Source organism: Ruditapes philippinarum, unplaced genomic scaffold, assembly GCF_026571515.1.
Source record: "Ruditapes philippinarum isolate M1 unplaced genomic scaffold, ASM2657151v2 ctg1830_1_1_1_1, whole genome shotgun sequence".
Taxonomy (NCBI): Eukaryota; Metazoa; Mollusca; class Bivalvia; order Venerida; family Veneridae; genus Ruditapes; species Ruditapes philippinarum.
In genome coordinates this window covers 81,129-98,259 of record NW_026861117.1, presented here as the reverse complement: position 1 = coordinate 98,259, position 17,131 = coordinate 81,129, and the positions used below count along the sequence as shown (strand labels likewise).

The 17,131-nt window shown below is 30.3% G+C and overlaps 1 protein-coding gene across 3 annotated transcripts in view; it reads left to right on the top strand.

Moving 5' to 3' along the window:
* The window catches only part of LOC132714578 (tRNA-specific adenosine deaminase 1-like), a 36,424-nt gene extending 20,507 nt beyond the window's left edge, over positions 1-15,917 (top strand). For 2 of the 3 annotated variants that reach the window (XM_060697466.1, XM_060697465.1), the window contains exons 8-12: positions 2,493-2,636; positions 8,784-8,983; positions 10,051-10,156; positions 14,600-14,686; positions 15,493-15,917. In XM_060697466.1, the coding sequence (XP_060553449.1) occupies positions 2,493-2,636; positions 8,784-8,983; positions 10,051-10,156; positions 14,600-14,686; positions 15,493-15,622 (667 nt within the window). In that variant the 3' untranslated portion in view covers positions 15,623-15,917. Of the gene's footprint in view, positions 1-2,492; positions 2,637-8,783; positions 8,984-10,050; positions 10,196-14,599; positions 14,687-15,492 lie in introns of those variants that run through there. The other variant, XM_060697467.1, reaches the window with a different exon arrangement.
* The last annotated feature ends 1,214 nt before the right edge of the window (positions 15,918-17,131 follow it).

Below are 17,131 nucleotides of genomic sequence, written 5' to 3'. Positions count from 1 at the left end.
TTTAAATCAAATAAAAAAATAAAGCACTATTCGGCAGGAATCCGATAGCTTTTGTCGGGTAAACTGATTGTCCGGTAAATACATCGGATCCCAGTAGTCTAGAAATTTAAAGATTTTTCAATCCATAAATTTACAGATATTCAAGTGGAATTTGCTGTTTTTAGTTTTACACTAAAATCCACAACTTAAAACAAGTTGTTTTATTGATTGTTTATATTTACAAAGGTAATGGAGTTGTATGATGATTTTGAATTTTTTTAAAAAGTGAAAATTGAAAATCATAAAATTGTTCTGAATCTTACCATATTCATATTATACATTTATAACCTTATTCATTTTAACCTGCGGTTTTGAGTTTTAATGCCACTTAATTCTACTATTTTCATATTTTAATGTCTGTAAATTTACAGATAAAAAAATCTTTAAAATTATGGATTGTCCAAAAATTTACAGACTGTCCATAAATATCATGAAATCCTAGACCTGATCAGTATAGAGCCTGGTCAGACTGCAGCCAATAGCATAGTCTGAGTCAGGTTAGATTACACGTTAAGTGCAAGCTGGTCTGAATCTATACTGTTGACAGAAGCCAACTTGTTTTGGTTCCACCAGGTTAAGGATTAAAGTGACATTATGCCCATACAAGGGTATATAATGAGTAAACAGGTAAAAGTCAAAACAAGTTTACATTTTGTTTGAATGTCTTTCAATTTTTTATTATTTACTTCTCATGAAAGATAAATTACACACGTTGCCCCCCAAACAATATCTGAATATCTACCAAAATTTACCTGAAACAGTCAATTTATAAAAAGAGTGGGGCAGTCTTTTTATATTTAAGGCAGGATATATATTCTATCAAAAACGTTTTCCAATATTGAGTATTGGTTAATCACCATTATAACAGTCAATCTTTCGAAATATGTTGTCAATTCAGTTCAACTTGACGATGGAAATATGAGCATAATGTCACTAATGGAAAATAATAAAAGTGTTATATTTTTCCTTTCAAGTTAACCTTGACAACACTCTATATCTTAAATGGACTTGTCCTTCTTTCAATCTGGACAAAACCATGGATCATTTTTAGGGAAAATTTCAAAATAAGGACACTTGCTGCCCAGCATAGATGTGCATGTTAATCTTGGTTTGCACTGGTCACATGCATATATAAAGTTTGCCACAAGCACACTACGGCTTAAAGTATGTTTTAATAACTTGTTTCTTTTTATGTTTCAGTGAAACAAAGTGCAAAACAACTTTTTTTGTATTTTACATAACATTATGCTTTTTGTAAAGGTTTTTTTTTTAAAAAAAAAAGATAGAGTAGACATTAAATGGGTGTAGGTTCAGTACAGAATTATTGAACAAGTTTAATAAAAGTACATAATGCAAGCATAATGTTATTTTATTCAAGGAATTCAATAAATTTAGTAATTAACCTACATAAATATACAAATGTATTATTCTTGTAGTTTTATACTAAAAAAAATGTTTACAGTAGAAACAAACGATCACATTTTCAGTGATGTGCCCATAGTGTAAAGCTAATATTAATGTGCTATAATGCTACTTTTGTATAACGCATGTGACATCATGTCAAAATATATGCTCAGCTGTTTTATGCCATATTTATGGTTTCACAAAAGTGGCACAGGTATGTGATGAACAGTTTTAAGTTCAGCATTAAATGGTTTAATGCAAACCTTTATCTTGGTCTAAATAAGATGAAACAGTACAACAAATCTAGAACACCTGACAGCATGTGCTTGTTTTATAAGTGTTCTAATTTTCAAAGTTAACTTAGCAGTTTTCATAATGCTTCTAACAATTAAATTAATGCAATGATTTAAATGTAATTTTCTTTGTGAACCTAACATTCCATTTTGAAAGAGATTCTATCCTAATTACACCAAAGCAATGATTGCTGTATTTCAAAATGTAAAACAAATGTACATGAATGTTTCTTTTCCAGTGTATAATTATTTTGATGATTGAAAATAAAAGAATATCAAAAGTAATATTCGAAGTCCCTTAGCTGCTGGCTGAAGGGAAATAACAATGATTGCCTGTAGATTGAATATTATTACCCCTTTCTAAACATTATTTGTGAAGCAAGAGTAAGCATATTAAAATTAGTGTTATGTTCAGGAGATTAAATTGAAGACAATTTTGTGAAATTATTTCCTTTTAAAACTGTTATCTTTTGAATATTCCAGACAATATCGATGTATCAGTATAAAATACAGTTAAAGAAAAGTGGTTTTAGTATTAATTGTCGTCTGCTATCTGAAATTTTGTAAAAATTACTCTCAATTGACTAAAGTACATGTTTTAATGAGACAAGAATAAGAAATACCAGTAATAGATAAATCACTAAACATTACAGTTATTTACTTATCTGTAATATTCATGTATTAGATAAATCTCCGATAATGTCAAGCTCGAATGACTAAAACCTTTTGTAATTATGATAAAACCTTTTATTTCAGGATAAAGCCTGGTAGAGGGGAGAGAACTCTGTCAATGTCTTGCAGTGATAAGATGTCACGCTGGAATGTTGTGGGCCTCCAGGGGGCGCTGTTGTCTCACTTCTTTTGTTCCCCTATTTATCTCTCCTCATTGACTGTTGGAAGGTAGTTTTTCCTTTTGAAAATATGTTTTATAATGGACAACTTTTTTTTTAGTTGGTACATTTTATCATATGTCTTTAATAATTTGAAATTATCTATTCAAAAATTATTTTTATCATGCTTAATATTTATGTATTTATGTAATCGTAAGTACTTTCAACCAGTTTTATGCTGCCACTCAGAAAAATGGAAGCATAATTACGGGTGGTCCATATCATAAGTATATCTGTCCATACATCCATTCCCAACCTGTTATTCTTGTTTGGTAAATTTCTTGAGATGTTTATAAGCCATCATTTATGTTACTTCATTTGGACATTGCAGATGGCTTGGAGATGACCTCTATTGATTTTGAGGTGATATTAAGGTCAAGGTCACAGTGACACTTGCTGTGAAATCCTTGTGTAATGAATAACTAGAATTTGCCCAGTCACAGGCTTGTGAATTTTATAAATTATAATACTATTATTTATACTTGTATAATCTTACTTATAAATATGACACTTGACCTTTATAAAATATGTAAATATACCACTGGGACAGGCAAATGAAGTGGGAGCATTTAGGTGCCTCAGATGGACACATTTCCAGTTTTTAATGCAAGTATTCATTGGTTTTATTTTTTTAAGGAAACAATTTTCACTTTCTTTAATCATAAAAACTAAAAAATTATCAAAACTAGAAATAAAGAATAGATCTAAATCTCAAAAAGAAAAATAAGAAACAGCTCTCAGTAATGAAAAAAATCATCATAACCAAAGAGCAAACACAATTACATTTTGTATCATCAATAACAAAAACATTTTGCTATTTATTGCCTTCTTCTAAAACCTTGATTGAGAATAAATCTGAGCCTTCTGTCTGACTGAATTTAAAATGTCTTTGAAATAGATTTGTAAACAGTTAAATTAACTGTAAGAGACATTAAGACATCAATAGAATTTTACAGAAGAGCATTCCAGTGGTCTTCTTTATTGCTCAAGATGTCAGATAAATCTAATTGTCTTCACAAAACATTCAGACATTTCTGTTTGTCATAAAAGAGTCATGTTAGGGGAATCAGGGTGCAGCTCTTTTGATATTTAAATCTGAGAGTTTCTTATTTAATAATGTTTGACATAGTAAACTGTTATAAAGTATTGATTTACTTTGAATATTAATATTCAATCTTAAAAAATAGGTAAATAATGATTCTTAGGAAAAAGTAGGTAAATTTGTCTGAGAAAAAAAAGTAAATAATATCTTAGAAAAAAATAGGCAAATAATATCTTAGAAAAAAAAAAGGTAAATAATATCTTAGGAAAAAGTAGGTAAATAATGTAGTAGAAAAAAAAATGGTCATAACAAATACTCAGAGAAATCAAAATTAATTTTGAGGTATTTTGTTCACGATATACCTGTTGTTTAACATTGATGTAAATAATTTTGCGAAAATCTTCTCGGACATGTATATGTTCCACTACTGGTCATCAACATCGCTAAAAAAAGCATTTTCATATTCATCCGCGTATTTGGTGAATTGACAATTCTATAAGCCAACGCTACTTTTAAACTTTGAATGCGTTGTAATTTGTTTGATACTTGTAACAAAATAAAAATATTTCTTTCTTTAACATCGCTAGTTTTAAGCTGTTTTGAGAACTACTTGTTGTTAGGTTTGTTGTGAAGCTTCTGTGTCAGAGATTGAATGTCAGCATTGAATTTTCTGATTTGCGATCAGAAAATACAAAAAGGGAAAATAATGTCTTAGAAAGGCATTAGGCAAATAGTGTTATAGAAAAACATAAGTTAATAGTAACTTGAATCTTCATAATTATGTGACTTTCTGTTACTCTATCATGCTGAAGAAATTCAAGGCTGTAAATAGCTGGAAACTGTTGACTCATAGTTGTAATTATCAGATTTTCTAAGACTTTTTGTTTGTGAAACTATTTTTGTCACTGATGCTCATATTAAGAAAAGTATTATTGGCTATAAATATTCTGGAGTCATATATAGAACTATTTTTAGACATGTTGAATCATTGACAAGGATTTTTTGTTGTTGTTTCTTTTATACATTCTAATGAATATATTTTTTGCAAGATATTAGTAGAAAAATTTGTACTATTTATGGAAATTGTAGATTAAAAGTACAGTTATTGCAAATGAAGAACTTTGAACAAAAACATGATACTAGTATTTAAATAGAAAAGGATATTAAATGTTAAATCATGGTTACTCATTCTGTACTAATATGTTAGATAGGCTGAACCTCCAGTATTAAAGAACAAATTACTCATTTAAACACGATTCTCCTCTATATCACTTGTCTGAGTCACTTTTTACTAAAGGATATTAAATTTTGGCATCTTTGAATTGCCAAATTTTCCATGGATAGTTATAATATTTTCATAGATGTTCTACAGCTGAAATAGTAACAAATAAAGTTTGAATGTCATCTTTTCATTTACCACTTCATGAAATATCACTTAACTTGGTATATAACTACCTTAGTTGGTAGTATAAGGTGTATATATCAATCTAGGTTGGTAGTATTTAGGATATATCTATCTAGGTTTGTTAGTGTTAAGTGTAAATATCTGTCTTGGTTATATTAGTAGTATTGTGTATATATCTATTGAGGTTGGTAGTATAAGGTGTATGTATATATCTGTCTAGGTTGATAGTGTTTGGTATATATCTAGGTTAGTAGTTTAAGGTGAATATATCTATCTAAGTTGGTAGTATAAGGTGTATATAATTATCTATCTAGGTTGGTAGCATAAGGTGTATATAAAATAATATCTATCTAGGTTGATAGTGTTTGGTATATATCTAGGTTGGTAGTATAAGGTGTATATATCTATGTAGGTTGGTAGTTTAAGGTGTATATATCTATATAGGTTGATAGTGTTTGGTATATATCTAGGTTGGTAGTATAAGGTGTATATATCTATGTAGATTGGTAGTTTAAGGTGTATATATCTATATAGGTTGGTAGTATAAGGTGTATATATCTATGTAGGTTGGTAGTTTAAGGTGTATATATCTATATAGGTTGGTAGTATAAGGTGTATATATCTATGTAGGTTGGTAGTATAAGGTGTATATATCTATATAGGTTGGTAGTATAAGGTGTATATAAATATATACCAGTAGGTTGCTAATGTTTGGTATATATCAAAACTATTAAGAAAAGAATGTGATTGAGCAATTTATCCTGATGAAATAATGAATGAAACATCCCCAAACATCGTATAATTATGTGTATTTAGACCTCAAAACTTCAAAAGCTAAATATTGAAGAAAAAGCTTGGAACAATTTGTTCTGAATTTATTTTAAGGCCTGAATGGATTACTTTCGGACTTGATTTGAATCAAAATTAGAATTAGATGATCCCTTCTAAATTTTGCATCAGCTGACTACATTTTTTATACTTAGAAGTATTAAATGGGGAAAGTAATCAACATTTTAGATTAGTAAAGAGAAGGAAAAAGAGACAATTTTAAATGCAGTCTCAGCTTCCTTTTATGTAATGTAGGAGAGGTTTAAGAAATTTCTATATAGATAAAAAGAGTTAGAAAACGTTAAATGGACAATAACGAGTCTAGGAATTGTAATTATAAAGACCTGACCATAAAAAGGTATCTTATGTTCCAAATATAGAAACTTATTGAGTAGATAAAATGAAAATAGATAGAAAACAATACATGACCACATTTGAGAGAAACATTTCCTGGAGATGAAATTAATTTCCTTTTATCAAAAATAACTTTAATCTTAAGATGGATAAGACTTTAAATAGATTTTTTTCTCTCTTATTTTCTTCCAGTTATATTATTTTGTTGATATTGTTTTACTTTAAGGAAGAGTAAATTATAAGTTCTCAATTTCATAATGAAAAACAAGTCTTCAAGGACAAAAAAAATTTGTCCAATCTATTACAAATTTACCTAACTGGATGCTAGTCTATGAAAATTATGTAATGAATGGGTATGAGTCTCTGACAACAATATCATGACGAGGAACCAGCTATGAAAATAGACTTTTTTATTGTGAATCTTGAAGATTTTGGACGGGTCCCGTCTTTTACAAATAGACGGGTTTTCGGGAAAACATAAAATTTTTCAAATACAGCCCCTATTCTTTTTCAAGCAAAAAAATTCAAGTTTGATAAAACGAAGAGAAAAAAACTTGTAGTATGAAATAAGATGTCATTATACATTGTTGAATATAATTCTGATTCTATTTAACTCACACAGCTGCAAAATCTACCACAGAGTAAACCAGTATCATCTCGTTGAGTGAATATTAATATATCTCTTTAAGTGAGTGATTATATATTTCACCGTGTGAATATGGTATATATCTCACTGCATGAATATTCATTTTTAGCTCGACTTTTCTATGAAAAGGGGAGCTATCCTACTCGCCCCGGCGTCGGCGTCGGCGTCGGCGTCACACCTTGGTTAAGTTTTTCGTACCACCCCACTTTATTTCAGAAGTATTACAAGTATGGCTTTGAAACTTACCATACTTGTTCACCATCATAACCTCCATCTACAGACAAGAGTACATAACTCTGTCAAGGTTTTTGACAGAATTATGGCCCTTTTTTGACTTAGAAAGTGTATTGAGCTTGGTTAAGTTTTTTGTACCACCTCACTTTATTTCAAAACCATTGGAGGTATTGCTTTGAAACTGACCATACTTGTTTACCATCACGACCTTCATCAACAGACAAGAGGACATAACTCTGTCAAGGTTTTTGACAGAATTATGCCCCTTTTTGACTTAGAAAATACATTGAATATGGGTAAAATCCACTTATTGCCTTAACCCTTTGAGATATTGCTTTGAAACTTTTAATGCTATTTCACATCATTACCCCATCTGTACGCAAGAGAAGGTAACTCTGTCAAGGATTTGTTTTAAAAATTAAGGCCTTTTATCGACTTAGAATCTTGGTTAAGTTTTTAGTACCAGTCCACTTTTTGACTGAACTGTTTGAGATATTAATTTGAAAGTTGGAATACTTGTTTACAATCATGATTCCCAAACATGTCCAGGAGAAGGTAATTCTGTCAAAGATTTTATTTGAATTATGGCCCTTAACTGTCAATGTTTTGTATTATAGGCAAGCACTAAAAAACTTAAAAAATCTAAAAAAATTCATTCCTATCCACTTGTTCACTTTACCATAAATTATGTCATATAAACATTGCTGTAATATTCAAGGGTATCAAACAACTAGTTTTTTTTTCTTTCTTACCAGCCCTCTTTTGACTTAAACATTTCAAACTTTGCTGCAGTGTTCAAGGGTATCACACAATTCAGTAAAATAATTCTTCACTAAATATCTTAATGCTCATGGCCATTGTTCACTTTAAAAATACAGAGATTCTTGTATTGCCTTTTACTGCAAAAACTTTTTTTATTGGCAAGCAATAAAAAAGTCGAGCGCGCTGTCTTACGGACAGCTCTTGTTATTTAACTCCTTAAAAAATGTAACCTGAACTTCCAGCATATGATAGTCCAATATAAATCATAATTTGATCTTATCTTGTCAATTTAGCCTTGTTTCATATGAATTTATTTCTCACAGAGTAAATATGAGTATAAATTTTATTCACTAAATATGGATTTACATTATGTGCCCAGTTTCAAATATTTTATTTTCATAATAGAAAATAAAATATATAAATCTCATTGTCATGATTGCCATAATTCATTATTCCTTCACTAATTAAAGGTCCACTGTGCTGCTGCTTTTATTTTTATTACTAAAAAGCTTCTTCTTTGGTGTACTTTTAAAGTATCAAAAAAAAACTTACTGGCCTGATTGACCAGAACCATCTTTCATCTATTTCCTTTTGACAATAAATACAGTTATATAGTGAAAAGGTATTTTGTATGGAAGTCAAAATACTATTTTGTTTACATTTTGCTACTTTTAAGACAAATTATTTCACATTAATTATTTACTTTTTTTAATAACAAGCATCTAACATTTCTCTTAAACTATTATTTAAACATAATAAAATTCATGTTTGACCTTTCTAAAGGAGTAACAATTAATTTGTTTCTGAGGCATAATTTGCCTTTGTGAAGTAAAAATACAAATAATCCTGCCTCGACAATATGTCAGCTTTTGATCGTACACTTCAGGTGTCCATACAACAGAAGTGCTATACAGCGTGCCATAGTTGACCGTAACCAAGCAGGCATGCTGCATCTTCCATCAGGCTACAAGATTAATTTTCCGGAACTTTACCAATCTGAGACCAGATTTTGTCATAGTAAAGAAGTAGTTTTGGAGCAGATTGTAAAGTCTGGGAAAGATATAAAACTTGTTCCATGTTCCTCTGGTAAGAATCCTGACTAACATAATATTATTATATGTTGGTCATAATTAATTTGAGTGACTGTATATTTGTATTTTGGTTGTGTTGTTAGTCACATTAATAATGTATAAGCATGCTGGATAAGCTTGTTTTACAATTTTAGCGGTCACATTTTAAAGACGTTTGCGGCAGTTTTCATAATTATAGACATATCAGAAAATATATAGAAAATACTTCTAATGAAAAAGTTTAAAGAAATTCTATTGAACAGTTCTAATTTTGCCTATTTGTGGATATGAAAACTCATGAAAACATTCTTAATGTATATCTTAAGGACGTTTTCGGGAGTTTTCATATAGACATATAGGCAAAATTAAAACTGTTCAATAGAATTTCTTTAAACTTGGCATGTTGTTAGAATATGATAACAAAAACATTTTAAGCGAAAAAAAAATTGGGGTCACCGTTCTTGTTTTTGAGTTATCTGCCCCTGAATCAGGATTTTCTACTTATTTGAGGTCAATTCAAGGGCAGATAACTTATATATACTTAAATGAATTCTTGTTTTTACCTCTGAATTATATTTTTCTTTTTACTGTTGGGTACGATACATAATAACATACAATTCCTTATATCATTTCTGTTAATTTTTTTTCAATGAAAATAGAGATACTTTAAATTCTTTAAAAAATGCCATTTTTAAGAAAAATATGCACAGGTTTAAAAAAGAAGTGGAAGAAAAATTATCCACTCTAAATTCCTTCTTGAAATTTTGCATATCGACTAAAACGAAGGTAAGCTTCATGAAAATAAGAAAAAAAATGTATTGTTTTTTTTTTCATTGCAAATTATCTGCCCTTGAATTTAACGAAAAAGTCCAATTCAAGGGCAGATAACTCGAAAATAAGAACGGTGACCCCAATTTTTTTTTCGCTTAAAATGTTTCTGTTATCATATTCTAACAACATGCCAATTTTTAAGAAATTCTATTGAACAGTTTTAATTTTGCCTATATGTCTATATGAAAACTCCCGAAAACGTCCTTAATAACAATGAATGCAAATTTCCTAAATTACTGTGATATCTTTCAGCCATAGCATGGTGTAGAAGTGGAGTAAGTGGTGAGGTACTGGATGTAACTACGCACGGGAGAAAACATGGTGTAACCTCAAAGAATCTTCACAAGCCACAAGCTAGGTATGTTCCAAAAAGAACAATAAAAACCTAAACTGCTAGGTACGTAAATTTGTTTATAATACTGCACGTTTGTAACGTCACTTTTCATTGCATAACGGTGATGTTTATATAGTTTTATGTACACGGCTGCTGTGGATTTATAAAGAAATCTCGCTTTATTCCTCTAAAAATGATGCTTGGTGTATTATAAATTCGTTATGAATATTTCTGACAGGATATATGGCCGTATATAAACGGTTGTTTGCAATATAACCATCGCCTAGCAGCTCTGGTTATATTTACGAACAACTGTTTAATAGGGCCATATAACCTGTCAAAAATCTTAATAACTTATAATACTAGTATATATAACTAGATGGAGTACCAGAAAAACATACATGTATTAGTCACACACACCTCTAACCTGTCAAGTTCTCTGCTACTTACTGTTTTGCTCTAATATCTTCAATTTCTTCTCTTAAAGGAGCTCCACTGCAGTCAAAAACCCTAAAGCAATTTGAAATTCTAAAATAATTCAACTATGACCCTAAAACTGGAACATTTTGCAAAAGATGAGATTGAATTATACTCACTATTAAATTGAAAAATGAATTTTAATGTGATTTGTAGCCTAAATTACATTAAAGCATTTAAAAGGTTTTAATTTTGCAAAATAAAAGGATTATTATGCGGAAAATCAAAATGAGTAAATGATCTTATCATCTAATATTTTTCTTGCAAGTTATTGTTCAAGACCAATATTAAAGAACTGTTACATAAAAAATAACACTGTCTGGTCAGGTCGAAAAAGCTCCAGTCAAGTCCCTTTAAACTTTCCTTATGGGAATCATAGGTGACCTGAATATTACACAAAAAAGATTTACAAATAATGATCCAGGATTCATTGATATTTTCTGTTTTCCATTGACATATTGCAATAAATCGTACAGTCAACGAAATATCTTGTTTCCTTAGCAACATTGCAGAAAGTAGTTAAATATCAGATCACATAATTGAATTCTCAACTTTGTATTTATTACATTCATCTTTAAACCTACGCACTTCTCTTTCTACAGTAATGAGTTTATCAAATACGAACCATTTTATTTTCTTGCTTTTCTTTAACCTGAGGCAAATCTCGCCCTCGTGTGACTACTTGTGATAGTATATGCTCGTACTTGTCATATTCCCCGTACTCGCACGTAATTGGTTTTCACTGAATCAGAATTTCCTGTTAAACAACAATATTTTGTCAAAGATTCGATAAAATTAGATTTTGTTACGTTGACAATTTCTGTCTCATATTTACTCTGGGGAAATCTTGGATAATGGATTTTTTAAAGACTTGGTAACTGTTGCAGCAAGCTGGGTTTACATGCTAGATGGGGGAGAACCGACTTGATATACATATTTGTTGTTGTTGTTGTAGTTTTTTGTGTGCATGTGCAAATAATTGAAATCCTGGGAGAAATTGTGAATAGTCAGTGTAAACATAATATTGTTTACTATTAAAATGACATTTATTGCCAAGGTTTTATTACTATATAGGATAAAATGGTGACTAAAGAATAATTTGTGATACTTTACGGGTATTTTGTCAACATGTTTTTGCACTGACTTGTGAGATTTTAATTTGATTTCATCTTCGTGCAGCTTTGATTTTATGATTCCTTCATGATTATTGGTAGTCTTGTGTTTACACTAAATGTTGTCAAAACAAGGTGTGACAGTATAATACCATGATTTCATCATTTCCCATGAAAGGTCATTCGGATCTTTATTCATGAATAGACATGAAATTTTCTTCAGAATGATAAATTTCACAAGAGTGAATAAATTACAGGACAGTCTCATCCCTTGAATAATTTCTCTGTCAAATCTCTAAATTTGTTGTGCAAAAAATAAATGTTTTTGAAATCCATACAGATTTCTATATGATGTTGTTTTTTTATTCCTACAAGTTTATATTTTTGAACAGTCTTTGAAAACAAGCGAAGATCTTTTGAAATAATATACCAGTCTGTATCTTGTATCAAAATCATACATTTATTTTAGAGGCTGGTTGTTTGCTCTCCATTTGAATTTTTGCATGAAAATCTGTAGCAACAGTTTTAAGTACATCAAGTACATTAAGTATAAGAAGAGCAGAAAAAAACACACAAAGAAACAAGCTGTTTAGGTTACCTGATTAAACTTACCTTATCGATCTAGTGCTTATCTAATCCAAGTGAAAAAAAATGGCAGATGTCTTATTATGTTTTAGTTTTTCTCAAGAAAAGGTAATGATCTTTTTAGCTCACCTGTCACAAAGTGACAGGGTGAGCTTTTGTGATCACTTTTCGTCCGGCGTCCGTCCGGCGTACGTCCGTAAACTTTTGCTTTAAATGACATCTCCTCATAAACCACTGAGCCAATTTCATCCAAACTTCACAGGAATGTTCCTTTGGTGGTCACCTTTAAAAATTGTTCAAAGAATTTAATTCCATGCAGAACTCTGGTTGCCATGGCAACCGAAAGAAAAATCTTTAAATATCTTCTTTTAAACAACCCTAAGAGCTAGAGCTTAGATATTTGGCATGAAACATCTTCTAGTGAGTGTCTACCAAGTTTGTTCAAATAAAAGCCCTGAGGTCAAAATTGGCCCCGCCCCAGGGGGTCATTGATTTTCCCTATATGCATATAGTAAAAACTTAAAAAATCTTCTTTTAAAGAACCCAAAGAGCTAGAGCTAAGATATTTGGCATGAAACATCTTCTAGTGAGTGTCTACCAAGTTTGTTCAAATAAAAGCCCTTGGGTCAAAATTGGCCCCGCCCTGGGGGGTCATTGATTTTCCCTATATGCATATAGTAAAAACTTAAAAAATCTTCTTTTAAAGAACCTTAAGAGCTAGAGCTTAGATATTAAGCATGAAACATCTTCTAGTGAATGTCTACCAAGTTTGTTCAAATTAAATCCCTGTGGTCAAAATTGGCCCCACCCCGGGGGGTCATTGATTTTCCCTATATGCATATAGTAAAAACTTAAAAAATCTTCTTTTAAAGAACCCAAAGAGCTAGAGCTTAGATATTTGGCATGAAACATCTTCTAGTGAATGTCTACCAAGTTTGTTCAAATAAAAGCCCTGGGGTCAAAATTGACCCCGCCCCAGGGGGTCATAGATTTTCCCTATATGCATATAGTAAAAACTTAAAAAATCTTCTTTTAAAGAACTCAAAGAGCTAGAGCTAAGATATTTAGCATGAAACATGTTCTAATGGGTGTCTACCAAGTATGTTCAAATGAAAGCCCTGGGGTCAAAACTGGCCCCGCCCGGGGGGGTCATTGATTTTCCTTATATGTGTATAGCAAAAACTTAAAAATCTTCTTTGAAAAAACCCAAATAGCTAGAGTTTAGATATTAAGCATGAAACATCTTTAAGTAAATATCTACAAAGTTTGTTCAAATAAAAGCCCTGGGTTCAAAACTGGCCCTGCCCCAGGGGTGTCATTGTTTTAAACTATATGTGTATAGTAAAAACTTAAAAAATCTTCTTTTAAAAAACCCAATGAGCTAGAACTTAGATGTTTAGCATGAAACATCTTCTTATGGGTGTCTACCAAGTCTGTTCAAATAAACAAATAAAAGCCCTTGGGTAAAAATTGGCCCGGGGGTGGGGGGGGGGGCTATATACAGGTGAGCGACCTCAGGGCCATCATGGCCCTCTTGTTTTATGCTACCAGAGAAATAAGAAAAAATGATTATCATCTGTATTTATAATTCATTGAAATGCAATCAGGAGAAATGAGAATTATAAACCCCTATAACAACTGTACATGTTTAGGCTTCAACCAGCCTGTATAACTATGTGGTCTGATTTGACTCTACTTTACAAAAATTATTTTTTCAATATTTCAAAATTATAACAATACAAACCCATGACATAACACATCACAGATAACACATATTCAGTATCTCAAAACATGTAAGCTTAAAATGTTTAAACTTTGAAAAAAAAAGGCATTACAGAAGAAATTGCTGGATAGATATAAAGCAATGTAAAATAATTGTGCAAATTTGTGCTTTTGTCCTCTTTACTTGTATAAACATTGCTTAGACTCAGGAATACCCTTGCAATTCTTAATAAGTCTAAATTCTGTGACAGTAACTTGATGGTCTTTTCTTTTTCCGATGATTTAATTATTAACCATTAGATATAGAATTACTATTTTTGTACAAATATTTGAAATGATAATAAAGTTTTTTGTTACTTAGTATTCTCTAGACTTGACACACTGAACTTAATGAGGGATGTATTGTTACACTATGTATAAGCTATTCTTGGAGTTAGAATTGCAGCAGACGGCATTTATGCTTGAAATAGAATCAGCAATCATAAATCACAATTATTGCAGTATCTTCTAGCATGTCTGTTCTAGAAAGGAAACATTGAGAGCTTTTTTTCTATTAATCTGTGTATTCCAGGAGCTTGATTAGTAGCAAGGGTCTGTTTGATATGTTTGTAACATTGAAGAATGAAATAAGTCCGGAAACAAGTCCAGAAACATTAAAGTAAGTTCTCTGTCATTTGTTCTGTTTTAATATCTATCATAATAAAATATATATTCGCTTGTATATATATTTGTTAATTGATATTTCCTATATCAAAATGCTTTTTATTGGTGCCGCTGTATATTTTGTTCTTTTATATTTAAATTAAATGTAATATGAATTTGTTATCAAAGTAACAAAATTATGTAATGTTTAAAAAACAAATATTAGAGTGAGTTATTATTCATGTATAAGGTGAAATTGTGTACATGTATAAATAGGTCATCACAAAATTGTTGTGTCCTGTCATTAATTTTGTTAAAACAATGAAAAATTGTGATCACTAATTTAGAAAACCTTATCATGCATTTGTTTATGTTCTCTCAATAAGTTAAGACATTAGTTTTGTTTATTACTACCACCATACACTCTTTCCATAAAAAACCTTAGTCCAAGAATTTAATAGTGGACAAGCAATTTTAATTTCAACATTAACTTCTTTTGAAGTGAATTATTTCTGTTTATAAGAAAGTTACAACTAAATGATAAGTGATATAATTTCAGACATACTTGTTAAAACATATCAATTGTGTAAAGTTGTAACTCACTAGATCTTACCTGTTCATTTTATAAAATGTCCTTGTACTGCATACAGATTATCTTAATGACGTTGTTTATTCAAAATATTATTTTTTCTTAATACATGTATTTATACATGTGTATAGTACAGTATAGAAAGATTTGTAATGTATGTTATCAAAATGGACTTGTGTGATTATCATGGCACTCTTGTTGTATTTTTGTGGCCTTTATTATTTCATTTTTAGAAATAAAGAGCTGAAAACTTACAGAGACTTGAAAATGGCTGCAGCATCATATCAGAATGCATGGCAACAGTTGCTAGGGGTGTATGGAGCCTGGGAACATAAAGGCCCTGGGTACTTAGAATTTACTTGAGGGTCAAATGAAGACCGATTTCTCCTGAAGAACAAAGTCAACAGCCAAGATACTGCGACAAGATACTGCAGAATAAATGCTAGATTTAAAGTTGTCAGATTTATGGTTATGCAATAGTGAAGTACCTTTATTATATAAATTGTTCTCCAAAAATAGAATGTCTAGTCAACAATTGTAAGCTACTGAGTCATGATTGTGGTGAATGTATAAAGTAATGAGTTTCTATTTTTGTATAAATTTCTTGCAGAATGTATCAGAGAAGATTTTTTATTGTAATAAAAGGAAAAAAATTTAATGTGTCTATTTGTTATTATTTTTAATTGTTAACCAGATAGATATGAAAGAGAGCAGTTATAAAAATGTCTAGGGCATGGACGATACTTTTAAAGAAGTGATTATGACTGTAACAGTTGCAGTCTGATAATTATCCTGGTCTAAATTTAGTAACAGAAACCTGTCAATTTACAAGATTGCAATGTTGAGTCTTTTTTTTTTCAATAGTCTGGTTTTCCTTTACAGTTCTATTTTGTAGAATATTACTTTATTGTAAGAAATAACTTATTGGAGACATTATTAACAAGGCCATGTATTTTCTCAGTGTTCGGTACTTGAGAAAATGGAGCTGTTTAACAAGAATATTACATTCTCGTAACCATGCCAACAATAGTCTTGAATGAAAAAATGTGTTGCATAATTCTAAAATGTTCATCAACAATTTTGCTATATATAGGACAGTTTGTACAGTGATAATAAAATCACTACTATTTCTTATAGGTCAAATACTCCAAAAGCCATAATTTGTTTTTAAAGGAAAGGACAAAAATTTGAATACATACTGGACAACAAGTTCTAATAGAGATGACAGTCTCTTTTAAGTTAAAAGGCTCAATTTCAAAATGGTTAATTTCTGCACTTTCTTTGCAGCATATATTTCAGATAATTCATTTTGATTGACAATTTTATGAAGCATGTATATTTCTTATCAAAGTACATGTAGTGGAACTAAAACATTGTCCTATTATTGTAATACTCCTTAAAACTATTCTAATTTTCATCAGATTTCGATTCAGACATAAGCACAAAATGTTAGCTGCCAATTTTGGGATTAACTAAATTAAACTCGAACACTGAAGAATGTAATTGTACATACACCCAACTCTCTCACTCTGCTTGTGCTAAACAAACTTATCTACCAAATCATACATAAACATAGCTCTTTCTACCACAAGTGCTAAAGCTAGAAAATCTACGAATTTTGCAAAGACTAATATTCTCTCCACTTAGCAACTTTTGGACAGTTTTATTTATTGAACAGTATTATAATTATGATACTACATACTGTTGAATAGTATTTAAATAAGTTATTTATTTTATTACCCAGAACATCTACTTCAATGAGACACTGTTTCTATAGGTTTATATTTTTCAGATTTTTACTGTGAATGTGTAATGTTACCTATGTAACAGTACAAATGTTTTAGTCACATGGTACACTTGAATTAACAGTAA